The sequence below is a fragment of the Nipponia nippon genome, unplaced genomic scaffold (assembly GCF_047370975.1).
Source record: "Nipponia nippon isolate SJK-2023a ecotype South Korea unplaced genomic scaffold, ASM4737097v1 scaffold_35, whole genome shotgun sequence".
In the NCBI taxonomy this organism is placed as follows: domain Eukaryota; kingdom Metazoa; phylum Chordata; class Aves; order Pelecaniformes; family Threskiornithidae; genus Nipponia; species Nipponia nippon.
In genome coordinates, this window is record NW_028262353.1 from 1,415,445 (window position 1) to 1,435,846 (window position 20,402).

Here is a 20,402-nt window from a genome sequence, read left to right on the forward strand (position 1 = left end):
CTGGGGTGCAGGATCATGCCCTGGGCTGTGGCTCGCAGGTGCAGGGGGGGAAGGAGAACAGCAGTTTTGGTCCCCAATATTGCACCAGGAGTGAAATAGCCGGGGCTGAACGTGGCGGCCTGGGTTGTCTCCCTTCCCCTTGGTTGCAGGGTCTGGAGGGTGAAGTCCTCTCCTGCCATGTTTGCACCCTTGCTCTGCCCCGCTGCAGGAGATGGGGTGGCTGGGGGCTGCCGCTCCCCTTCCCCAGTGGGGCTGGGGCCCCAGGGCAGGGGGATGCTTCTGGCCTCTGGTGTTATCACGCACACCAGATGTGCATGAGGGGGCCCTAAGGCATGTTCCCCTTCCCCAGATCCTGTGTCTTGCATGTGCTTGGCTTGGTCCTTTTCTGGAGCATCCTCTCCCAAACTGGGTCCTTGCCTGTTCCTCGTTAGAGCAGAAACAGGGATTTGCTGGGGGACATCAGCTGCTCCCTCCTCTTACCTAAGACAAAGGCCCTGGGATGGACTGCAAGAAATGGAAAGAGCGGAGCCAGCCACAACCACACGATGAAAACGCCTTTGCTCCCCATGGGGAGGAAACAGGGACTGTGCCTCCATCTGTTGAGGCAGCTCTGGCTGCATCCTTCAATGAGAGGGTCCGACAGAGAGCCACGAAGATGTTGGACTGGAGCATCTCTTAGGTGAGGAAAGGCTGAGAGCTGGAAGAGCAGGCTCAGAGGGATCTTAGAAATGTGTATCAGTACCTGAAGGGAGGGCGCAAAGGAGATGGAGCCAGGCTTTTTTCAGTGGTGCCCAGTGCCAGGACAAGAAGCAGTGGACACAAACCGAAACTCGTGAGGCTCGCTCTGGACAGGGGGAAACTTTTCTTCTTTGAACCGTGAGGATGATACAGTCCTGGCAGAGATTGCCCAGAGAGACTGTGGCGCTTAAACCAGGAAAGAAAGTATCCTGGTCTCCCTGTCTTGAAGCTGCTGCCTTCCCTTCCCAAAATGGGACTGGGGTCTGGGCAAACAAGAAAGGAAACCCAGTGGTGAGAGCAGCAGGGTCTGAACTCACCCCTGGAGACCTTCTCCCCACTGAAAAGGACTTCGTTAGCATTAAAGGTTTTAGAAAGCAACAGAGCTAAGGTGGTAGGAGAGGAGGATACTGGGCTGCAGAATGCAAATACAGCATTGCCGTGAGCGTTAAAAGGCCAAAGGCTCGGAGTGACTGTGTAAGACCTTGGCACCGGGGCTTGTTGGGCTGGTTTTGTCTGGATCTGTCCTGACCTGCCTGGAACTCTGCTGTAGTTTGTTGGCTTGTTTACCTGTAACGGCAACTGCCTAGCGACAAGGTGGCTGTTAGCTAATTGACTTTTAGCAGTTGAATTTGCATAGGTTTGTGTAACCGTGAGGTACAACGGTTGTGCTGTGATAAATCTGATGGATGTCCTGAAGAGCAGGTAGTGCTCCCAGAGGGTCAGTCTGCAGCCGTTGAGCAGAGGATGGCCCCAGGGCTACTAGCAACTCACTGGTGAGCCATTGCAACCACTGAAGAGCGCAGTTTTGGCAGGTGACAGAAACCGGTCTTCAAGGTAACAGAAAAAATATAAGTAAAACATAGGAGACGGAGTATATCTGGATGTAACGTGGAATTGCAGCTCTGTGAAGAAAGATTCAAGTATAGAGAGTAATAGAAAATACATAAAAAAAAAAAAAAATAGCCCCAAGTAGACCCTAAATGGAGGAGGAAGAAACCCTCAACCTCGTCATCATATTCCTCCCAGCAAAGAACAACAACACAGCCATCAACATCGTTTTGCCCCCGCAGGATGCTGCTGAGTCACCGCAGCAGCGCAGAGGAAGTAGGGGGAATTCCTCGTTAGAGGAATGGGGTAGATGCTTTTGTCGGTGGTTATTTTTTTTTCTATTACTGACAACCTTCAATAGAAATTGAGTCATTCGGGTGTTAGTTGTTAGCACTGCTGTAACTGGATGAATGGTAAGTGATTGCTATATCTTGATTAGATGAGGCATTAATTAGACTACCAATAAGTTCTCATGCTTGAATCCTTGTGCAAGCGCGTTCTCTCTGTGTGCTTTGGCTTGCACAAGCTGCTTCTCCGTTGCCTGCCGTGGCCAGCATGGGGCTGCGTGTGTTGGGTGACGGACGGAGGTTTTAACTCCCTGGGGCAGGGGCTGAGCAGAACGGAGGAGAAACTCAGAGCTCAAGTCCCTCGGGCCTTGGCTCTTTCTTCTGCTAATATTAGGACTGGTTTGGGGAAGATTACGGTCCTGTGAAATAGCTATTAATATCATACAAAGCTTGGATGGAAGTCAAAAATAACAACAAGCGAGAGAACTACAAACCACGCAGCCAAACAGGAAGTACAGGCAAGGCTTGGTGTTGGGAGAGATAAACGGTGGGAAGGAAAAGCAAGAGAGCCGCAATAAGGCGCAGAGAAGAAAATACAAATAGCCTTGGAGATAACTTGAAAGTAGCCCTTGGCTCCAAACCAGTTATTTGACATCAAATAGATGTCAATAGATTTTACATCGATGGATGCCCAGAGCCTGGGGAAGGGTCACGGGTCACAGGGGAGCAGCTGAAGAGCAGCACGAAGGAATTCCAGCCACAGTCGGCTTCGTCGGGGCCCAGCTGAAATGCCTCCGTGCGAACGCACGTAGCAGGGGGAATAAACAAGAGGAGAGAGAGATGCGCGCACGCCTACCGGGCTATGATCTTGTTGGCATCACGGAGACGTGGTGGGATGGCTCCTGTGGCCGGAGCCTTGGAATGGAAGGATCCAGGCTCTTCAGGAAGGACAGGCAGGGGAGACGAGGGGGGGAGACCTTATAGCAGCCTTCCAGTACCCGAAGGGGGCTTATGAGAAAGCTGGAGAGGGACTTTTTAGAAGGGCCTGTGGTGATAGGAGAAGTGGTAATGGCTTTAAACTGAAAGAGGGGAGATTTAGATGAGATGTAAGGAAGAAATTCATCCCTCTGAGGGTGGTGAGGCAGGGGCACAGGCTGCCCGGAGAAGCTGCGGATGCCCCCTCCCTGGAAGCGTTCGCGGCCAGGTTGGACGGGGCTCTGAGCAACCTGCTCTGGTGAAAGGTGTCTGCCCGTGGCACGGGGCTGCAACCAGCTGATCTTTAAGGTCCCTTCCCACCCAAACCATGCTATGAAATAACACTTATCGAATTCTCTGAGCTGATTGAAAGGAAATCCTGGTTTATTGGCCCAGGCACTTCCTGAGGTTGGGAAAACACCCGTCTGGAATGAAGTCCCTCTGCTGCCTACTCAAGAGCAGAGAGGGCTTGAACCAGCTTGGTACTCTAACCCCCTCCGTGCCTGGGAAACGGGTCTGCTTGTCTTCCTCCGCAGTTTGTTCCTTCACCCGCAGCAGCCTGCTGCTGTCACTGGCCTGAGACCTGGTTTTCGTCTTCCTTTCTCACAGCTACTGTAGTGGCGATATTCTGTGAGTGGAGATGTGGCATGGGCTGTAGGAATAAGTAATCTTTATAAGACCAAGTGAAGCGGTTAGGAAATGCAGACAGGCCCGCAGGCTCCGAGTCCTTTATCAAGCAGGAAAAGGAAGAACAAAAATCCTGACTCAGCCTGATTCTTCTTGGACACAATGGAGCGGCTCTGGACCCCCACGGCGGTCTGCACCACGAAGCTGGAAAGGCCCAGCCTGGAGATGCCGTTCTGAGAACAGTGCCTGGGGGCTAGGGCACTCCAAGGAGATTCAGCTGAGTAGCAAAGACCAAAACTAAAGATACGCAGAGGCGGGGCAGCAGGATTTCCCTGTTGAAGCGTGAGTCCTGGCTGAATGTTTAAAATCTTTCTCTTGTTAATTGCATCCCGTTTCTTTGCTGGCGTTGAAGCACGGGTGATGCTGCTATGAGTAAGAAAACAGGTAACGAAAAGGTGGTTTCAGTTTCTATGACACCTTTTCAGATCCTATTGACTCTACCACCCCAGGCTGTGCCGCTTGCGGTTCTGCGTGCGGATGTGCACGCTCCTCCAGGGAAAGAAGGGGGCAAAAGGAGAGTTTTGCCAGGATCTCTGCTTGCACGGAGCCCTTTGATTCACGCGGCTGCTTTGGCTACTGTACAAATCCCTGGCCAGGAGCTATGCCGCCAGAGGCCTGTGGTCCCACCTGCTCAGAAGCTAGAGGATACGCAGAGGTCTGCAGTAGCTTTTACTGGACCAAAGTAGGTAACTTTTCTCCTAGATAAGGGTTTATGCCTGTTTTCCCCTACTGCATATTGGGAGGCGATCGCTTCTCCCCACAGCCTGACGCGTACCAGCAGATGGCAGCGGGTTCCCACCGATGCGGTGCCCTTCTCTCCCCAGCCCCTGCAGCGGCAGCTGTGCCTTTGCACCACTTCGAGATCTGCCACAGCTGGATTCTTTTTGGCCAATATTCCCATTTCTCTCCCTGCCCCCTTATTTGGATGAAAAGATCTATATTTGGAACTGTGCTGGCTTCCCTTGGGCGTAAACAGGGAAAGAAAACGGGCCAGGACCGTAGAGAGCATGAGCTGCCTGGGGAGGGCATTCCTCCTCCTTCACAACCAGAAAGTGACCAGGCAGCAAGTTTAAAATGAAAAGGGAAATATTTTTTCCATGTAACGTACACTGAAACTGTAAGAGCAACATTGTGCAAAACCAGCCTCTGCCTCGCCAAAATATTTGACCTCCTTCTTTTCAAACGCTTTGAAGGTACGGCAGAGAACAGCCCCTCTGTGCGTGCCCCGATTCTTACGCTCATCCAAATTACCCGATACTGGAAATGAGATCTACTGAATTCCTCCAGACACAGGCGGCCTCGACATCCTGCTGTATGTGAGCAGCAGGCGACCTGTCACTGCCAGAGACTGGATGTGCTGCCACGGGACGACGCAGGGAGCCCTGTCTGGAGGCGGCAGTGACCAGCTTCCCTCCAGGCACCCCTGCATCCCCCAAACCGCACAGCGGATGCTTGTGAAACGGCGTCTTCTATAGTGTGCAGCGAGAGCTGGGCAGCTTCTCGAGCGTGCACAGAGAGCAGAAAAAAGGGAGCTGTTAAGCATTTCAGAGTCTTAGGCTGAAATACCTTCCTGAAGTGCCTCTCCTGAATTAATCTCCAAAAATATGAGGATTTGACTGTCTGTTTACAGCTTGGCGAGCCAATGAGGTCAGCACAAAGGCTTGATCAACAAGAGAAAAATAATTCTAGGGAAAATAGATGATAGCGAGGGCTTCAGTTAACTGACCTCAAAAACACAGCCCTCGCTGCCTGCTGTCTACGTGACCGCCTCACCATCTCGCACGTACAAAGGGTATGTCTGCGAAGCGCTGGAAGACGCTCTGATACCAACGAACTCCCCTGGCTCCTCAGGGAGGGCTGCTTATCTCCAAGAGCAAAGCCTTCCCTTCTATCAGCACTTTGAGAGACACTCAACTGTCTTCCAACTGCTCTGATGCGGTGATAAGCCCAGAGCATTCGCTGCTCAGCGAGGCCGGGAAACTCCAGAGCACCAGGGGCTGATCTAGGGCAGGCAGCTTGGCAGTGGAGAGCAGCAAAAACCCTGCTGTAAGCATGTGGAATAGCTGGAATCCAGAGAGCTATTAGCTCTCCATTTTGACCCGGCTCATTCCCACAAGGGGCCGTAGCCTTCGTGCCATCTCCCAAGACCGCGTGGTGCAGAGCTGCTTGCAAGCGCAGGCAGTAAAAGCCGAAAGTGGCTCTTACTGATGCACCCCTTGCGCTGCCTGCAGTGTCTGTCGCTTCATTCAGGTGGCTCTTGATGCCCGTGAGGACGCGAGCGTTGTGGAGCAGAGGTTTTCCAGTGGTGGAATGGCCAGGAGTCAGTCGTATCATCCAAGGGGGCTGGGGATGGTTCGGCTGGGAGCGTAACAGGGGCACGGAGCGGGTGCCTGGTTCGTTCTTTAGAAATGATTGCTGAGATGGGAGAAGGACGTGTGGGGAAGCCAGCCAGCTGCAGTAGCTCAGAAATAAGACCGAATCCTACGCTCCTCAGAAGACAATGCATTGCAGAAATCTCAGTTCCTATCTGGTACTGATTCTTCCCACAGCAATGACCGCCTGGGGCAGGGGACACGGTGTTCCAGCTGCCTTTATTCCAAACCAGCTCTTTGTCTAACTCTGTATTTCTCTCGCTGGATTTGGGATCTCTCGTCTTTGGCTACAAGGGGCTCTCTCCTGGTTTTCTAGACTCGGAGTTGCTGCAGGTCAGCAGAGGGAGGCCCACAGCAGAGCTGCCCAGGGGAGCAGCAACTCGCACCAGAGGTGACCCGGGCTGGCAGCCTCCCGCGTTGAGAGCGTTCGTGGCTGCTGAAGGAGGCAGCCAATGGCCCTAACCAGCAAAAGGGCTGGGGCTGAATCCCAGCTCCAGACCACAGGAAAGGGTACAAGAGGATCCGTGGGATCTGCAGGGTGGGTAACTAATGAAAGCCGGAGCGCGAGAGAAAATCAGATCCTCTGATTCTAGCAGCCAACTGTGGGTCCAAACGCACGTGGTCCTACGATCGTGGCATAAAAGTAATGAGAAATTGTGGCGTTAAGATTTTGATAAGATTGCAGCAGTAACATGCTGCAAGGGTTCTGAGCCAAACTCTGAGAGCAATGGGAAAAGAAGAGAAGCTGAAGTGATGACAACCCAAAATAATGTGTAGAAAGAAAGAATAATAGCCAGTGGATGATCTAAACAATGTGTTAATTAAAATAATGTAGATATTGAAGGACGACACAACTGCACAACTTAGAGAAAACCAGAACGTGATACACTTGGACTAGCTAACGGCAGCTGTGGTAAGAGTAGGCAAGGAGATCCCCTCCAGTGAAACGCTCAGGTGCTTTGCATGGGTTTAAAAGTTCTGAAATGTGGCTGAGCTTATAGAAAGTCCCACGGAAACAAAAGAAAAGGGCCGTCGGACATCTGCGACCGGTCAGTTCAGGACAACCTGTTGTCCTGGGTGTATCTGAGATGAACCGTAGCTGATTCTACAACTCCTTGGATCCTTCCTTGGGTAGGAGATTATTTCACTGGTAAGTAGCAGAGAAATTTCTGTATGTGGAGAGGGGAGACCAAGGAAATGGTAAATCTAAGTCTTTCTCAAGAGAAGAAGCTAATAGTGGGTAATGCCAAGAAGGTCAAAATGTGTCAGCCTAGCTTCAAAGGGCGATTGATCAGATGAGCATCATAATTCACGAGTGGCAAAGAGGGGAGAAATCTCAATACAGTATGGAAAAAACAAGCTAGAAATGCATTGATATTTGTGTTATACTTTCAGGTGGTCTGGGCAAGATTAAATTCACTCAACGAGTGGGAGAAAGCTGAGAAGGGAGCGTCCGCTAACCTGGGGAGGATGGAAAACGGTCAAGAAAAATGCCGAAGGTTTCTATTAAAAAGGAGACTGAAGATCCAGAGAGAATTATGTGGTGTTGGGATCTGGGAAAACAGTGGAACAAGCAGTTAAACACGTTGTTTGTCAGCACCTAAAGAAGAACACCAAGGAAAATGAGTAACAGGCAATAGTAATTTGGCAAGATCCAACCATCCTGAGCTAAGATAATTTACTTCTACAACGATGTTATGAGCGCTGCACTCCAAGAAGAGGCAGTAAATACAGTTTTATGGCTTTTGACGCTGTTCCACATGGTACACGAGGAAGCTGAAGAAACAGTTCAGACAAAATCACTCCAGAGTGGATCCAAGACTGAGTGATGAGCCCTGTGTGGAGGAGAATTTTCAGTGCTTCCTTGCAAAGTGGAAGGATAGAAGCAAAGCAAGTTTTTAAGAGCGGGTTAAAGAAATGGGCTGGGAACGATGTAACTGGTCCTTGATCAGGCAGGAGGATATTTCTCTCTCACCTCTACTGATGGGGGCTTCTGTAGGTATTTTGGAAAAGAATGTCATTTTAATCGCTGAAACTAAAAAAATTACTTTTTTGGTTTGGCTTTTTTTTTTTTTTTGCAAGCAGGAAACTAAAATGTGCCTTGAAACAAGAAGCTGTCAGTAATTTTAACTAATTAAAGCTAACAAAAATCTAGTGCAAAGTAGCTACAGGTGGGAAAGATGCTTCTAAAAGTGTTAATTCATGAAGAAATAAGTGAAACTGAGCCTGGATGCCTGCTCTCCTAAACAGGGATGGAACCTGGGTATTTCTGCAAACAGATCTCGACCGTATTGTCAGTTCCTGAAAAATCCCTGTTCCTTCAAATGCTGTGTTTCTCTTGGACTTTGCTCCCTGAAATGTCAGTGCACCCTTGCTGAGAAGAAGGATTTTACCCTTGGCCGAAGTCACAACCATGAGATTCCACGATGTGATTTCCTGTGCAAGCAAAACGGGGTTTGACGACCCACTGAACCTCTCGGCCTTGAAGGCTGAAGCTTGGTTTCTTGGGCTTTAACTTGGAACCAATTCAGCAAAGTCTTTTTGTCCTAACTTTTATCTAAACACACACAAAAAAAGGGGGAGAATAAAAACATACAGTGTCTTCTAGAAAAAGAAAACAAACTCTGTCACTCCCTAATGCTGACTCTTCCTCCATCAGCTTTCAGGAAACCAAGTGACAGAGGTGAAATTTGTTTTATATAAACTATAATTCCCACCCGGTGAGAAGGCAGCTCCCTGCTCACTTCTCCATCAAGTGGAGCTGAAGTTGGCCATTCCTCACCCAGGCAAGTCCGAGGGCCTAATCCTGTACGAGACACCTCACCGGGACGGCAGGCTTTCCCGTGTGCCTTCAGCCGCTCACAACAGCATCTCCTGGAAGCTTCCGCTTCATCCGCTTGTTCTCATCCAGGACATATCTCAGCCAACAACTGTCACTGGTGCACAGCAAGGACACGGAGCTGTGTATATCTGCCAGCACCATCCCACCGGCTGGTTTAGTGGCTTCAAATATACGTTGAGTTAGACAACAAGAAACGCATGGTACTCGTGTTGTTTACGGCATTGTTGTAGCCCGCATTTGGGGACACAACTCGGTGCGACCGCGGTGGACACTGGCTTTGTATCTGTTGTCTGCGGCTTGGCCAAAGTTATCTCCAGGGTCAGGTGGCACCCAGGTGGCCCACGAAGACTTTATCTTCTTGTGTTTTTTCCCTTTTTCAGTTCAAAGTAAGCACCGAGAAGGCTGTCAGAGCCTCCCCGAGTGGTTTATTTTTAGCACAGCACCAAGAGCACGTTCTGTGCCCTGAGGCATGCCGTTAGGTGATGCGAAGGCACTTGAAAATATAAAACTCCCCCTTTTCAACAGAAGTGAGCTCTTAAACCTGCCCAGACTTTCCAGTGGCTTAATTCAGTCCTTGTGATCATATTTCATTTGACGGGCTTTTATTTGATGTTTCATTTTCAAGACATTGCTTCCCCATGTATGTATTTATTGAGTCCCTCAACCCCCTCTCTCTGAAGCACTCAAGTCCCGAAATCTCTTGCCCTAAAGGCTCTGAACGAGTCCCGTGGTGCTCCGATGATCCCAGCGGCGACTTTGGCCCCGCAATCGCTGACTGCATGAAACAAGAACCCCTGATTATTTTCGCAGACGGCGTTCCTGAGAAGCAGCCTCGCAGCATCTCGGCCCCTCGCTTATGAAACTCTCAGCGTGTGCAGGCAGGAGGCGTTTCATCCGGCGCTGGAACACATCAGCCAAGCAGAATTTCCTTTGAGCTGCAGATAAGCAGATTCTGGTGATAGAGAGGCCCTGCTCAAACAGACACTGGGCTTCCAGCGTTCAGAACAGCCTCCAGGGCCAAAGGGGAAGGAAGTATTTAATATTGTGAACATAGGACATATAGAGAAAAACAACACTTTGAGACGCAGCACCCTTAAAGCCGTACGCCCTGAGCTCTTAACCCACTGCTGCCAAGGGTGAGCATCCCTAAGGCGGCCTTGGAGCTCAGGACGCGCGTGGCAAGGCTGAAGGTTTTTCTAAGCCTGTGCAGGATTTGGTCAGAATTCCTCAGGAATCGGCAACAAAGAGTTGGCTCATTGTGCAGGAATCCTTGATCAGCCATGGAGAAATCTGATCACGGACTTGCACGTATTGAAAAATCAAGTCGTCTTTGTGACCGACCTGAATGGTCAGATTACAGAAAGCAAAGCCCCACAAAAAACCAATTCCAGCCTCTTCGCTGAACGCTGCGGAGCCCAGCTTGCTTGGCGTTGAGTTGTGAAACATGTCAGGGCACGCACAGGATCACTTCTTAGAAATCGTAGCTCTTTTCAGCATCAGCAAAATTAAAAAAATATAATAGTCTCCACTTTTGAGAGCAAACAGAAGCAGCGCTCTGCCCTCCAAATACTATCAAAAAGATAGAGTGGGATAATAAAGTTGTGGTCAAAACCAGGAGAAGATATAGGCAGACTCTTAGGCAGCCTGCCTCTTGAAAGAAAATCTTAGAAAAATCGATAACAAATCAAGCACAGTAATAACAAACCAAGTGTTTCTGGAAAAGCGACGGAGAAGCATTTCCTAATTCCAGGTAGACCCACGTGCGCTCCAGCGACAAGCACTAATGAAGAGCAGACAAACGTAGGCCAAAAGTTACACCGTGGTCCCAGATGATGTAAAAGCACAGATTAGAGTCAGCAGAGGAAAAAAGTGCGATTCGAGGGACTCCCTCCTGGTTTCTAGGGACACAGGAGAGACCGACTGTGAAAAAAACTCAGCTCGGGGCCGCCTGCCAGATTGGCTGGTGACACGGCAGAGTATCCAGTAACAGAGACTTTGTCCGAGGGGACGAGGAAGAATAGGCTAATGCCTGCTATTCAAGGACCTTGAATCACAAGGTCAGGCTGGATCCCTGTAGCTGTTGCTGGGATGGGAGCTCTTCAGCCTGGCTGGACCCGGCTGCAGCCTGGCGGCTCCCCGACGGTGTGTGCGTGTCACCCCAAGCAGTGCTCGCAGAGGGACACCCCCATCTTCATCCCCCCTCGCCCAGTGCAAGGTGTTACAAGAGGTGCTCTGCCCACAGCTTCCAGAAACTGCCTCCAGATGGTGCTCCAGCCAGTTTTCTGGCTTCCTAGAAGAATTTGCATGCGTTGCAGATGGCTTTTCTGTGCAGGTCTTTGCTTAATAGTAGCAAACGAGGGTGGACCAGGCTCAATCCTCGCAGGGAGCCTTCAGCTGCCTCTGCCAAGCCATTCCTCCCTTCGAAAGGCTCCGTCGCTTCCAGCTCATGGACTGGAAGCCCCCGAGCGGCTGCCGGGAATGAGTCACAAACAAGGTCCCCATAGGAAAGGAGAACTATGGATTCATAACCTTGACCATTCTGGGTAGGAAAAGTTTATTTGTCCAACTTGCTTTATAAATAACCCAGAAAGCAGCAACTTTGTTTTCATGATCTCGGACTGGACGTGCGGAGGAACCTCAGCAGAGTGCCGGTCCGAACCCTGCCAGCCGTGGCCAGGGAGACCAGTCCCTGGACAGGCATTTATTTAATGGCTCACAGCATGCAAAATACCCCAACAGGATAAGTCCAAGGAGCAGGATCTGAGGCATGGGAGCGCTGGGGGCACGGAGGACCTTCCTGCTCCCTCTGGCCCTTGGATCGTGCCAAAATATATCCTCCAGCCATCTGTGTTTTGCAGTACTGCAGAGAGAAACATCAGCAGCCTCCCCGCGCTGCGACTCGATATTGCTGTGTTGCATCCTGAGTGAGAAAAAGGGTTAAAAAGAAACCGGAGCAATTTTGCGGAGAATGGAAAGAGTTGAGGTCAAAGAGCAAAATGTTAATGGAGGGATTCATGCAGGGGACCTGTGGTGTCACCACACAGGTGACTCCAAGGAGAAACTGAAACCCTGAGAGGAAAATTAACCCTATGCAGACAAGGTTAACCCTTGCATTTTAAGTCTGTCAGCAGGGACAGTCTTCCAGCAATCATTTGCTGCAGGGATGAGGAATCGGTGATGTTAAATTGGGAAAGGTACTTATTGTTTGCTTCCAGGCTGGAGAAATGCCTGGCTTCCCATAGCAGCTGACGGTGCAGGGTGCCCTCCTGGAGTCAGGCAGAGATGCCATGGCCAAGGAGGAGCCAGGCCTCGTCCTGACTGCTTTCCCACAAAAGACTCCTTGCTGGTCCCATTCCCAGCACTGGAAACATGAGGTACAAGTGGTATGGGGACAGAGAACAGCATTAATGAAGAGCTGATCTTTCCATTAATCATGTGGTTTTTTTTTTTTCAATCCTTCCATAATATAATATTTTTCTCCCTTTTGCAGAGCAGGAACAGCTCCAGCTGTTCTTTTTATTAGAGGCTCTGAATCGGTGCTGGAAAGGGGCAAATACTCCTTTACACCAAGCAATGAAGCTGAGAAATCGTAGGATCCTAGAGGAACGGTACAGGCAGGCACCACCCAGGCACCTGAGCCCAGCAGCGTTTGATGGGAGACTTTACAGAGCCCGATGGCGGTCAGCTAACGAGCGTCGAAATCCTGTAAGCCTCAGCCATGGGATAAGCATTGGACACAGAGAACTTTGCAAAGTACGTGGAAAAAGAGAAAAAGTGGAGGGCGAGTAGAAACCCTGTACTCAGCACTTCAGGGATGTTTAGCCTGCTTCTCCCCTTGCAAGCAGCTCTTCCCCAGGCGGCTTCGCCTCCCCTAAGTCTGCAGAATGCTAAGGACTCAAACAAACCTTTACAACGAGATACTTCCCTTACCCAGCCCACTCTTCCTTCAGCCCTTATCTGCCCTTACCTGTCTCCACTAGGTCGCTTTAAAAGTCCCAGACACTTCCTTCCTTTGTTTGTCTTGGCCAGAAAGGGAAATGTCTTGTGTGTCAAAGGTTTAGTGCAAATTCCTGTCCAAGCTCTTTAGTACCTCTGGCCTCAGTAAATCAAACTTCTTCTCCCGACTAGGGATTTGCACAATCAATCAGACCCTCTCCCCCCATTCTCCCTCTCCTGCCTGCACACAGGATCGAGATGGAAGCAACAAAACAACAAGGGGTTAAATCCCTACGGCTGGTGCAAATCGGGGACCAGAAAAGCAGTCCCGGGTCTCAAATGCATTTGCACAGAGCCAGAGTTTCTGAAGGTCTGTGCCACTGTCCCGGCTCTCCAAGGGCCTGGCTGAGATGGATGAAGAGCAGCTGGCAGAAAATGAGCCCTGAAGAAGTGGTGGTTGATAGGGAAAACATGAGCTATTAATGGTCAGATTTCAACCTGTGAATGATCAAAACGGGTGCCTCTCAGGGAGCGTGGGGTCCACCAGGACCTCGTGGAGACCTCTCCCGAGAGCCTTCCCTCTCTGCCCTCTCACTCCTGTTGCGCCCACACTCCTGTTACCACCCAGGTTTTGTCCTATAGTTTCTGCATCCCGCTAGATGCCTGTGCCCATGTGGCAGCGCCCAGAGGAAGCTGGAAAAACACCCATTACTGAAGCAGGCAGAAGAGGGAGAGAAGTTTTAACGCCCTCTGCGCAGAGTACGTGGTACAGGACCTGAGGTTTCAAAAGAGAAAGGTCCCATTCCCGAGCCATCCGATGGCCCTCAGGTGTGAAGCCTCCCCGGTGGGTGATGAAGATGCTCAGAAGAGCCCCCACTCTCCTGGTTTCACAAGAGGAATTAGTCAGTTGTGGAGCAGGAATTTAGGATGGGATTGGCACAGTGGTTTGGTGAGAGCGGACACTGCTGGTAGAAGAAAGCTTGAGGAGCGTGGTTCTCTGGCGTCTTGGCCTGAGCAGCTCTGACAGGACACAGCACTTGTCTTAAAACTGGCGCAATAAAGCCAGGGGCAAAATGGAGTGTGAAGGGGGTAATTTTCAGGAATTCCTGGCAGCTCTCAGGCCTGAGTTAGCTTCCAACGAACTGCTGCGGGCTGTGTCTGAGCAGCACGTTAAGAGGATGGAGAGAACGGATCAAAGAGCGTGAAACATCCTTGCCTGGGGTGGGTGACTTCTCTGAGCGTTCTGCTCATCCCTTCCTCTTTAGGAAAATCATCTGAACTTAGAGAGTCAAAGCCGGACACTGGGGTCCCGGCTAGAGATGTGGGCAGGAGGCACGGCCTTTTAGGAGCTCTACCTGACTGCAGCAGCCCCCGGGAGCGAGACTGACAGTTCCTGTCGTCCTGGAAGAGTGAAAAATACGGTAAGCCCGAGACACGTTCTAAAGAGAGATACCGGTCTCCCATTTTCATCCCAGACCTTTGCCTGGGTTTTGCTGAAAAGAAGAAGGGACCCCTCCATCGGGTGAGCAGTTCAGCGGCAGCAGGTGCAGAACAAGAGCATCAGGTCGAGTTTGAAGCTCTCCGAGCCTCAGCAGGGAGGGGTGAGCTAGCTAGCCACAAGCCTACCACGCAGGCAGCACTTCGGTTGGAAGCTCCTTCCTTTGCAGATGAACACCTTGATCTCAGCTGCCCCCTCTTCTCCTTCTCACCGAATCGGCCCCGTGCGGTTGCTCGAGAGCAGCGCACCTGACTGCGAGGTGCCTGGTGCCAGCAGCTGCTGAAACCACAGCTTGAATGAAGCCAGCCTTCCTCTCCCTTGCTCAAGAGAAGGCCGCGCTGCGCGAAACCAAAACCGAATCAGGCTGTTCTCACCCTAAACTCTCCTGGCAAACAGGAAGCTACGAGCAAGGGTGGGAGAGCAGGTTTACGGGCTCTTGGGTAACACCAGGAACATGCCCCAGGCACCACCTGCAGTGAAGGGAAAGAAATGCTTTCCAGGTAAACACATGCATCTGGGTTTACCTGGCCAGCTGATGCACTGACATCTGTATCCCAAAGAGGGGACGAGGTGAGCACTTGCATTCCCCTCCCTGAGCTTTGTCCTCAGACGAGACGTTAAACTGATGCACCATCTGCCACAGCAGCGGTTCAGGTGCAAGCGGCTGTTGCCAGAGCTGCCGTTACAGCCAGGGAGAAAAACTGCTGAGGAGCCAAGAGATCAGTGGCCAGCAATGAGCCTCCTCCATGCCAGTACTGCACTAGCTGGTACCAGCTCTTCAGAGTAAGTCATCCTCCCTTGGAGAGGGAAGGTCTTTCCTCCCCCACGATGCTCCTTCCACCTCTGAACTCCTCCAGGAACGTGGACTAAGTCCATCTAGGAGGAATGGCCACCTTGTCGTGCCCCTGGCTAGGGCTGTTCAGGCTCAAGTCTGCGAGGCTCCTTAATTGCAATTTGTTGCCGCAGGAGGCAGGGATTGTCTATCTGCACGCTGATGGAAAGAGGGCAGGAGCAAGCATGTGCGCAGGGCAATGGGACCGAGTCAGACAAAAGCTGTTTTGCAGTGAGATACACCCGACTGTGGAAATATCTGCCCAGGGAAAGTCTAGATGGGAAGACAATCAGCTGAAATAAATTGATATTAAACAGTACAAATGCCTAAGGAAACATGCACCCAGCAGAAGCTGGGTAGGTTATGCTTCTGTAAAAGTGCCGGCACTGATTTAAGAGCAGGATCTATCCCAACTAAATGCACCTACAGCTCCCGCAGCGTTCTGCTGCATGTGCACCCTGAGAAGCAACTTTCCTATGCCTGGCACTAAAAGCTCAGAGCCCTGGATGCTATCATAAGCATTTCTTTTTAATCGTTAGGTGATTTTCAGGCTGATGCAGAGGCCAAAGAGAAGCTTTTGTGTGCAGACTGCTGATGCAGCATCGTGCCTGGTGCGTACCTCCTTGGCCGCTCCAAAATGAATCACGACGAGGACCAGCAGCATCTTCTGCTGATCTACGCCCAGAGGCCGCTGGCTCGTGCGAGTGCAGGAAGAGCACAGTGGTCTCAGCAAGGCACCTCCACGTTTTTCCATCTTTCCTTTTTCATCCTGGTCCTCTCCTTCGCTCCCTTAGCACCTCGGTTACGCATTAGGTATGTGTACGTTCAGCCTTTTTCACCACTACTGTTGTAAGCTTTTCATTACCAGGTATGCACAGAGTCAGTATTGGAGCTCCCTTGATTCGGCACCTGCCTGTTCTTGACATTTAATCTATCTGTAGTGATCAGGATCTGCCACGAAGGCACAGCAAGAGATTGCTGATGGCAATACGAGAACAAACAGCCGTTTTTGTAGGCCTTGCTGCCGAGTCCCCCCTGGAGATGCTCCTGCCTCGGGCAGTCGCAGCCTGCCACCGGCACCCAGGGCCACCGTGGCCCACGGCGGGATGATGGATTAGAAAAGTGGCTGTGAAATTTCTCATACATTTCCTGCAAGTTTTGAAGTCAGGCCTCCCTGTATGACATCTCATCCCTCCTCTTCACAGCTGCTTCTCATTTCCCAGCCATAGTCTTCCTGTTTTGCTGGAAATTTTTTTTTTTTTTTTTTTTTTTGGGAAGGTGGGGGGCTGTGCTTAACAGCTGCACACAATTCTCCTCTGGCCATGCCTGCTCCCATCACTATATATAGCCTCAGACAGGCCAAACAAATGGAGCAGGGCTGGGGTTAATAATCACAAAATGGAGTTCAGCTGTCTCTGAACTGTGATTTACTGGGACCGAGGCCAGGCAAGTTCCTCCTCATGCCCTTGCTGCGGAGCCGTCCGCAAGGGACCAGCCTTTTCAAAAGGGGAAAAATTGTTTGAAATGCCTTTTTGCTAGCTGAAACTCGAGAAGATGTGAAATGATTCAAGCAGGTCTGCTGCTGGATGAGGTCTCCAGGGAGATGCTGGTGCGATGTGGAGCGCCGTCGTGCGTGCTGATGCGCCACCGTCTCCATCCTTAGAAGCTTGGAGCCAGGAGAATGGGTGAGTTTAACCTGGCGCTTGCTCTTCGCTGGGGCTTGTGGTGGCTGAACAGTTGTAATGGAAATACCCCAGGAGGAATTCAGTTGTCAGAGTTGCTCTCAGGCAATACGTGCATCCAGTGGGAAGGGCTGCTCTGGGGTTAGAGGTGTGAGGGTCTGTCCGTCTGTGTCCCCTACCCGTTTCATGTCACGTCCCAAAATGTCGTGGTGTTGGACACCTGTTTGCCGCAGGTACAGCTGCCCCCTTCCTGAGGGGTTTTAGCCTCGTTGGTGTCCCCTGTGCTGGGTGCTGCTCTGTGCTGTGCAGGGGCACCGAGTCCCCCGGGGTGACCTGCCTGCGGGCTCGTCTCTGTTCCCTGCGCAACCACAATACCGATGCGAAGAACCTGCACGCTGTAGCTGGGGCTCAGCGTACTTTGGGTACTAATTATTAACAAACAGGCTGAGCCAGGCTGCTGCGTTCACTTCAGAGCCTAAAGCAAGGGCCAGAGAACATGGGCAGGGTTCAGAGAGCATCCAGCTGTGTGGGTGTTGGACACCCCAATCCTGCCTCTTGGGCGTGCTGATCGTCACCCCAGGGGCTGGAAGGAAGGCCATAGTGCCACACGTGTGGCATCGCCACCTTTCCTCCAGGCACGGGGCACCCAGCACCCGGTGACGTGCTCTCCCAAGCGACCTCTCTCGCACACCCCGGTCCTCAACAGCTCGGAGTATTTTTAGCCGGCGTGCCTTGCGGACATAACTCTTCTCCTCCTGAAGAAACAAACCTGCTCGTTTCCTGCCTTCTATGGAGAGACGCGGCTCCGGGCAGCTCTCCTCCCCCTGCCTCGCACACCCACTGCCTGCGCCCACGCTGCTGCTCCTCCAGCTTTTAAGCCGCTGATGGCCTGCTTAGTGTCTAAGGGCAATTTGGGCAGTCCCCTTCTCCGCTCACCTTTCAGGCAGGGAGGTGGATCTTGGGTGATGTGAGAGCGGGCTCGTGGCTGCTGGAAGCAAAGACCAAGCTCCTGTAAGCCTGCCAGGGCAGGTGGGACGCCTCTGACTCGGCTCGAGACCCTGGGACCCAGCGGCACAGCTTAGGTCTTTGTGCTCCGACGGGAAGAGAGCAGGTCCTGAAGGCACGTTCAACACACAGGTTACAGGCACCTGGTGGGATCTTCAGCAAAGCTCAGGCTGCTTGTTACCCAAAGGTTTTTCAAAATCCGTCTGCCCCTTTATACTCCTAAACACCATCTCAGACCTGCCCCGGCCTCATTAGTTACTGAAGTAGCAGCCTGTATTTTTCCAGCATGCGAAGGGAATACTATTCATCCTTTGAGTGGTTTCTAGCCGACAAGGCTGCCGAAATACCTGGCTGTATCTATGCAATTTAAAGAACCCTTTCTTTCCTCCCTATGCTGCCTCAGCTTTCCCAGCCCCAAATGACCTGACTGTCCACGCTGATGTGACCAGGCCATGCTTGAGAGGACACCAGGGGAGAAGCCAGTGCTGGCAGATATCATGGCGTCTGCCAACAAGTACTGCCGCTGGAGCTGCTCGGGGCTTCTGCCACACAGCCCCAGAAGGCAACGTGGCATGGCCGTGCCACCATGCCTTTCTGCCATGCCACCACGTCTTTCTGCCGTGCCCCCAGATCTCCCACTGATGGGGACATTGGGACTTCTTTACTGGGCTGCTGTACCAGCATCAGGGGGGTGGCAGCGAGGGGAAATCTTGCGTTGAAGGAGAACTGCACAGGTTAGTCCATGCTGGGAACAGCGCGTCCGGTGTGCTGGGCCACACAGGGCTCAGGACGGGGACCGTCAACATCGGTTATACTCCGAAAGGGGACATCCCAGGCTTAACTGGGACCTTCATCTGCAGAAACAAGGGACAGCACAGAACAAGGCCAAAGTAGTCCCTCCAGAGCTATTGCATTCCTGTCCCAAAGCAATCTGCCGTGCAGGTTGCAAGTTTTGCAGTGCGCAGGCGTTTGCACAGCATCTTCTGGCAGTGCCCTGGAACATCATTCCCGCACGGCATGAGTGTTCTCCATGTATGTCTTCATGTTCCTCTGCGCTAGCCTACAGTTCCCCTGAAATTTCCTGAAATTTTGAAATTCCTCCCCTCCGTGTACATCCTTAAATGCAGCAGGGTGTACCCACAAGGCAGCTGTATGCGTGGCAAATAAGGGCTCGTGGACTACGTGAAGATTTCCCTTTGAGAGAGCTGTGTACATAGCTAGGGATTTCAGGAGCCCACTGGAATGCATAGAGGTTTGGTTTTTTTCGTGATAAAGCCCTGAAGAAGTGTTCTTGGGAAATGCCAGCGCAGATTAGAGCGCTGGGGCTTAGCACTCGCACAACTGCGGAAGTTCAAAGGAGCCAGGCGTACACTTTCCTTCGGAAGATGGGTCACGGCGTGGTTTCTGAAAGCCATGCTCGCTGCCGGCTCCATCCCTGGGTCTCGGCGTTCCCACCTTGAAGTCCACCAGTTGCCGCTTTCCAACTCCTCCTACAGCACGAACCCACATTTGCAGTGGGGGGGGTGCCCCCGTGCACGCACCCATACCCCAAAAGCTCCAGGTGGCCTCTGTTTCCTCCTGCTCTCCTTCGCTGCCTGTGTTCTTCTTTCAGGGCAGAACTGACCCTTCCAGGAGGCTCCTGCTGCTCCAGTGCCAAAGCAGCCACGCGCATCTCAGGCAAGGGTCCTTCCAGCCAGCAGTGTGGGAAATGCCCCCTCTGACTGCTGGGGTGCAGACGTGCACAAAATCCTTCCCGCTCTTACCCAGCTGACTGTCTGTCTGTCCTGCAGGGTAGGGTTCAGAGTTTGCCTTTGGCTTTGGGTGCCTCTGATAGAGACAGAACTTCTTTTGGGTGGCCATCCCGACCCGTTTGAACACATCTCCCATCGCGAACACCTTCAGGAACCTCCTTAGATCCACCAGCATAACCACTTCCAGTGCTCAAGCTGCCACACGTCTTTTGGGTTTTCCAGTTGGTAGAAGATGAGCTTTCCTGGCTGGTCTCTTCTGCCTTTGAAACACAAAGATTTTAATCTTTCACCCCCTTTCTTCCTCCTGGGAGACTTTGGTCAGTCTTCCTAATTAGACAGGATTGCCTCACTTCCTTAGATATGGAAATGTCCCTTTGTTAAACAGGGCAGTATCTCTTATCTCTGCCTGGCCTTTAACCAACTCTGCTCTTGGCAATTCATTCCGTGTCCTTACACCTAACGTGCAAATGATGCAAATATCCAACTAGGTAAAAGTTTGTAACTCATTCTAAAAACCTGGCTCAGACCCGGAGCAGTAGCGACCTTGATGGGGCCACTCAATTCTGCGTGGCTGTTTGCCAGCTCTCTCCTAAGCACATCTTTACCATGGCAATTGCCTTTCCCCTCAGATCTTTCCCCATGATCTTTATTTTTCCTTTTTTCCTCTTTCAGGTTATCAGGCTCTTTTATCTGAGAATAGAGTCGGAAAAATCCCAAGAACAGTTTGTTACCTGTGGGACTTCTCCAGGACAGGGCTGCCTGGGACACCCCAGGGTGTGACTCGTCATTTGGGGGAGCGAGCAGCCCTCAGTTGCAGCCTTCGCAGCCTGGCGGGTCCCTTCCAGCCCCCTTCCAGAGCTTGCCCTGCTGTTGCCATGAACGTGAATTTTGCTACTGCCAATTGTGAGGACAAATAAGCAATTTTCTTCATCATCCTTGTGACAGCAAAACTAAACTTTTGCTTTTGAG

General features: G+C 51.5%; 1 protein-coding gene across 1 annotated transcript in view; it reads left to right on the plus strand.

Moving 5' to 3' along the window:
- Nucleotides 1-16,661: 16,661 nt before the first annotated feature.
- HDAC7 (histone deacetylase 7) overlaps nucleotides 16,662-20,402 on the plus strand; it is a 98,157-nt gene continuing 94,416 nt past the window's right edge. Inside the window, exon 1 of the mRNA XM_087771013.1 lies at nucleotides 16,662-16,680. Within this exon, the coding sequence (XP_087627139.1) occupies nucleotides 16,677-16,680 (4 nt within the window). The 5' untranslated portion in view covers nucleotides 16,662-16,676. The remainder of the gene's footprint in view (nucleotides 16,681-20,402) is intronic.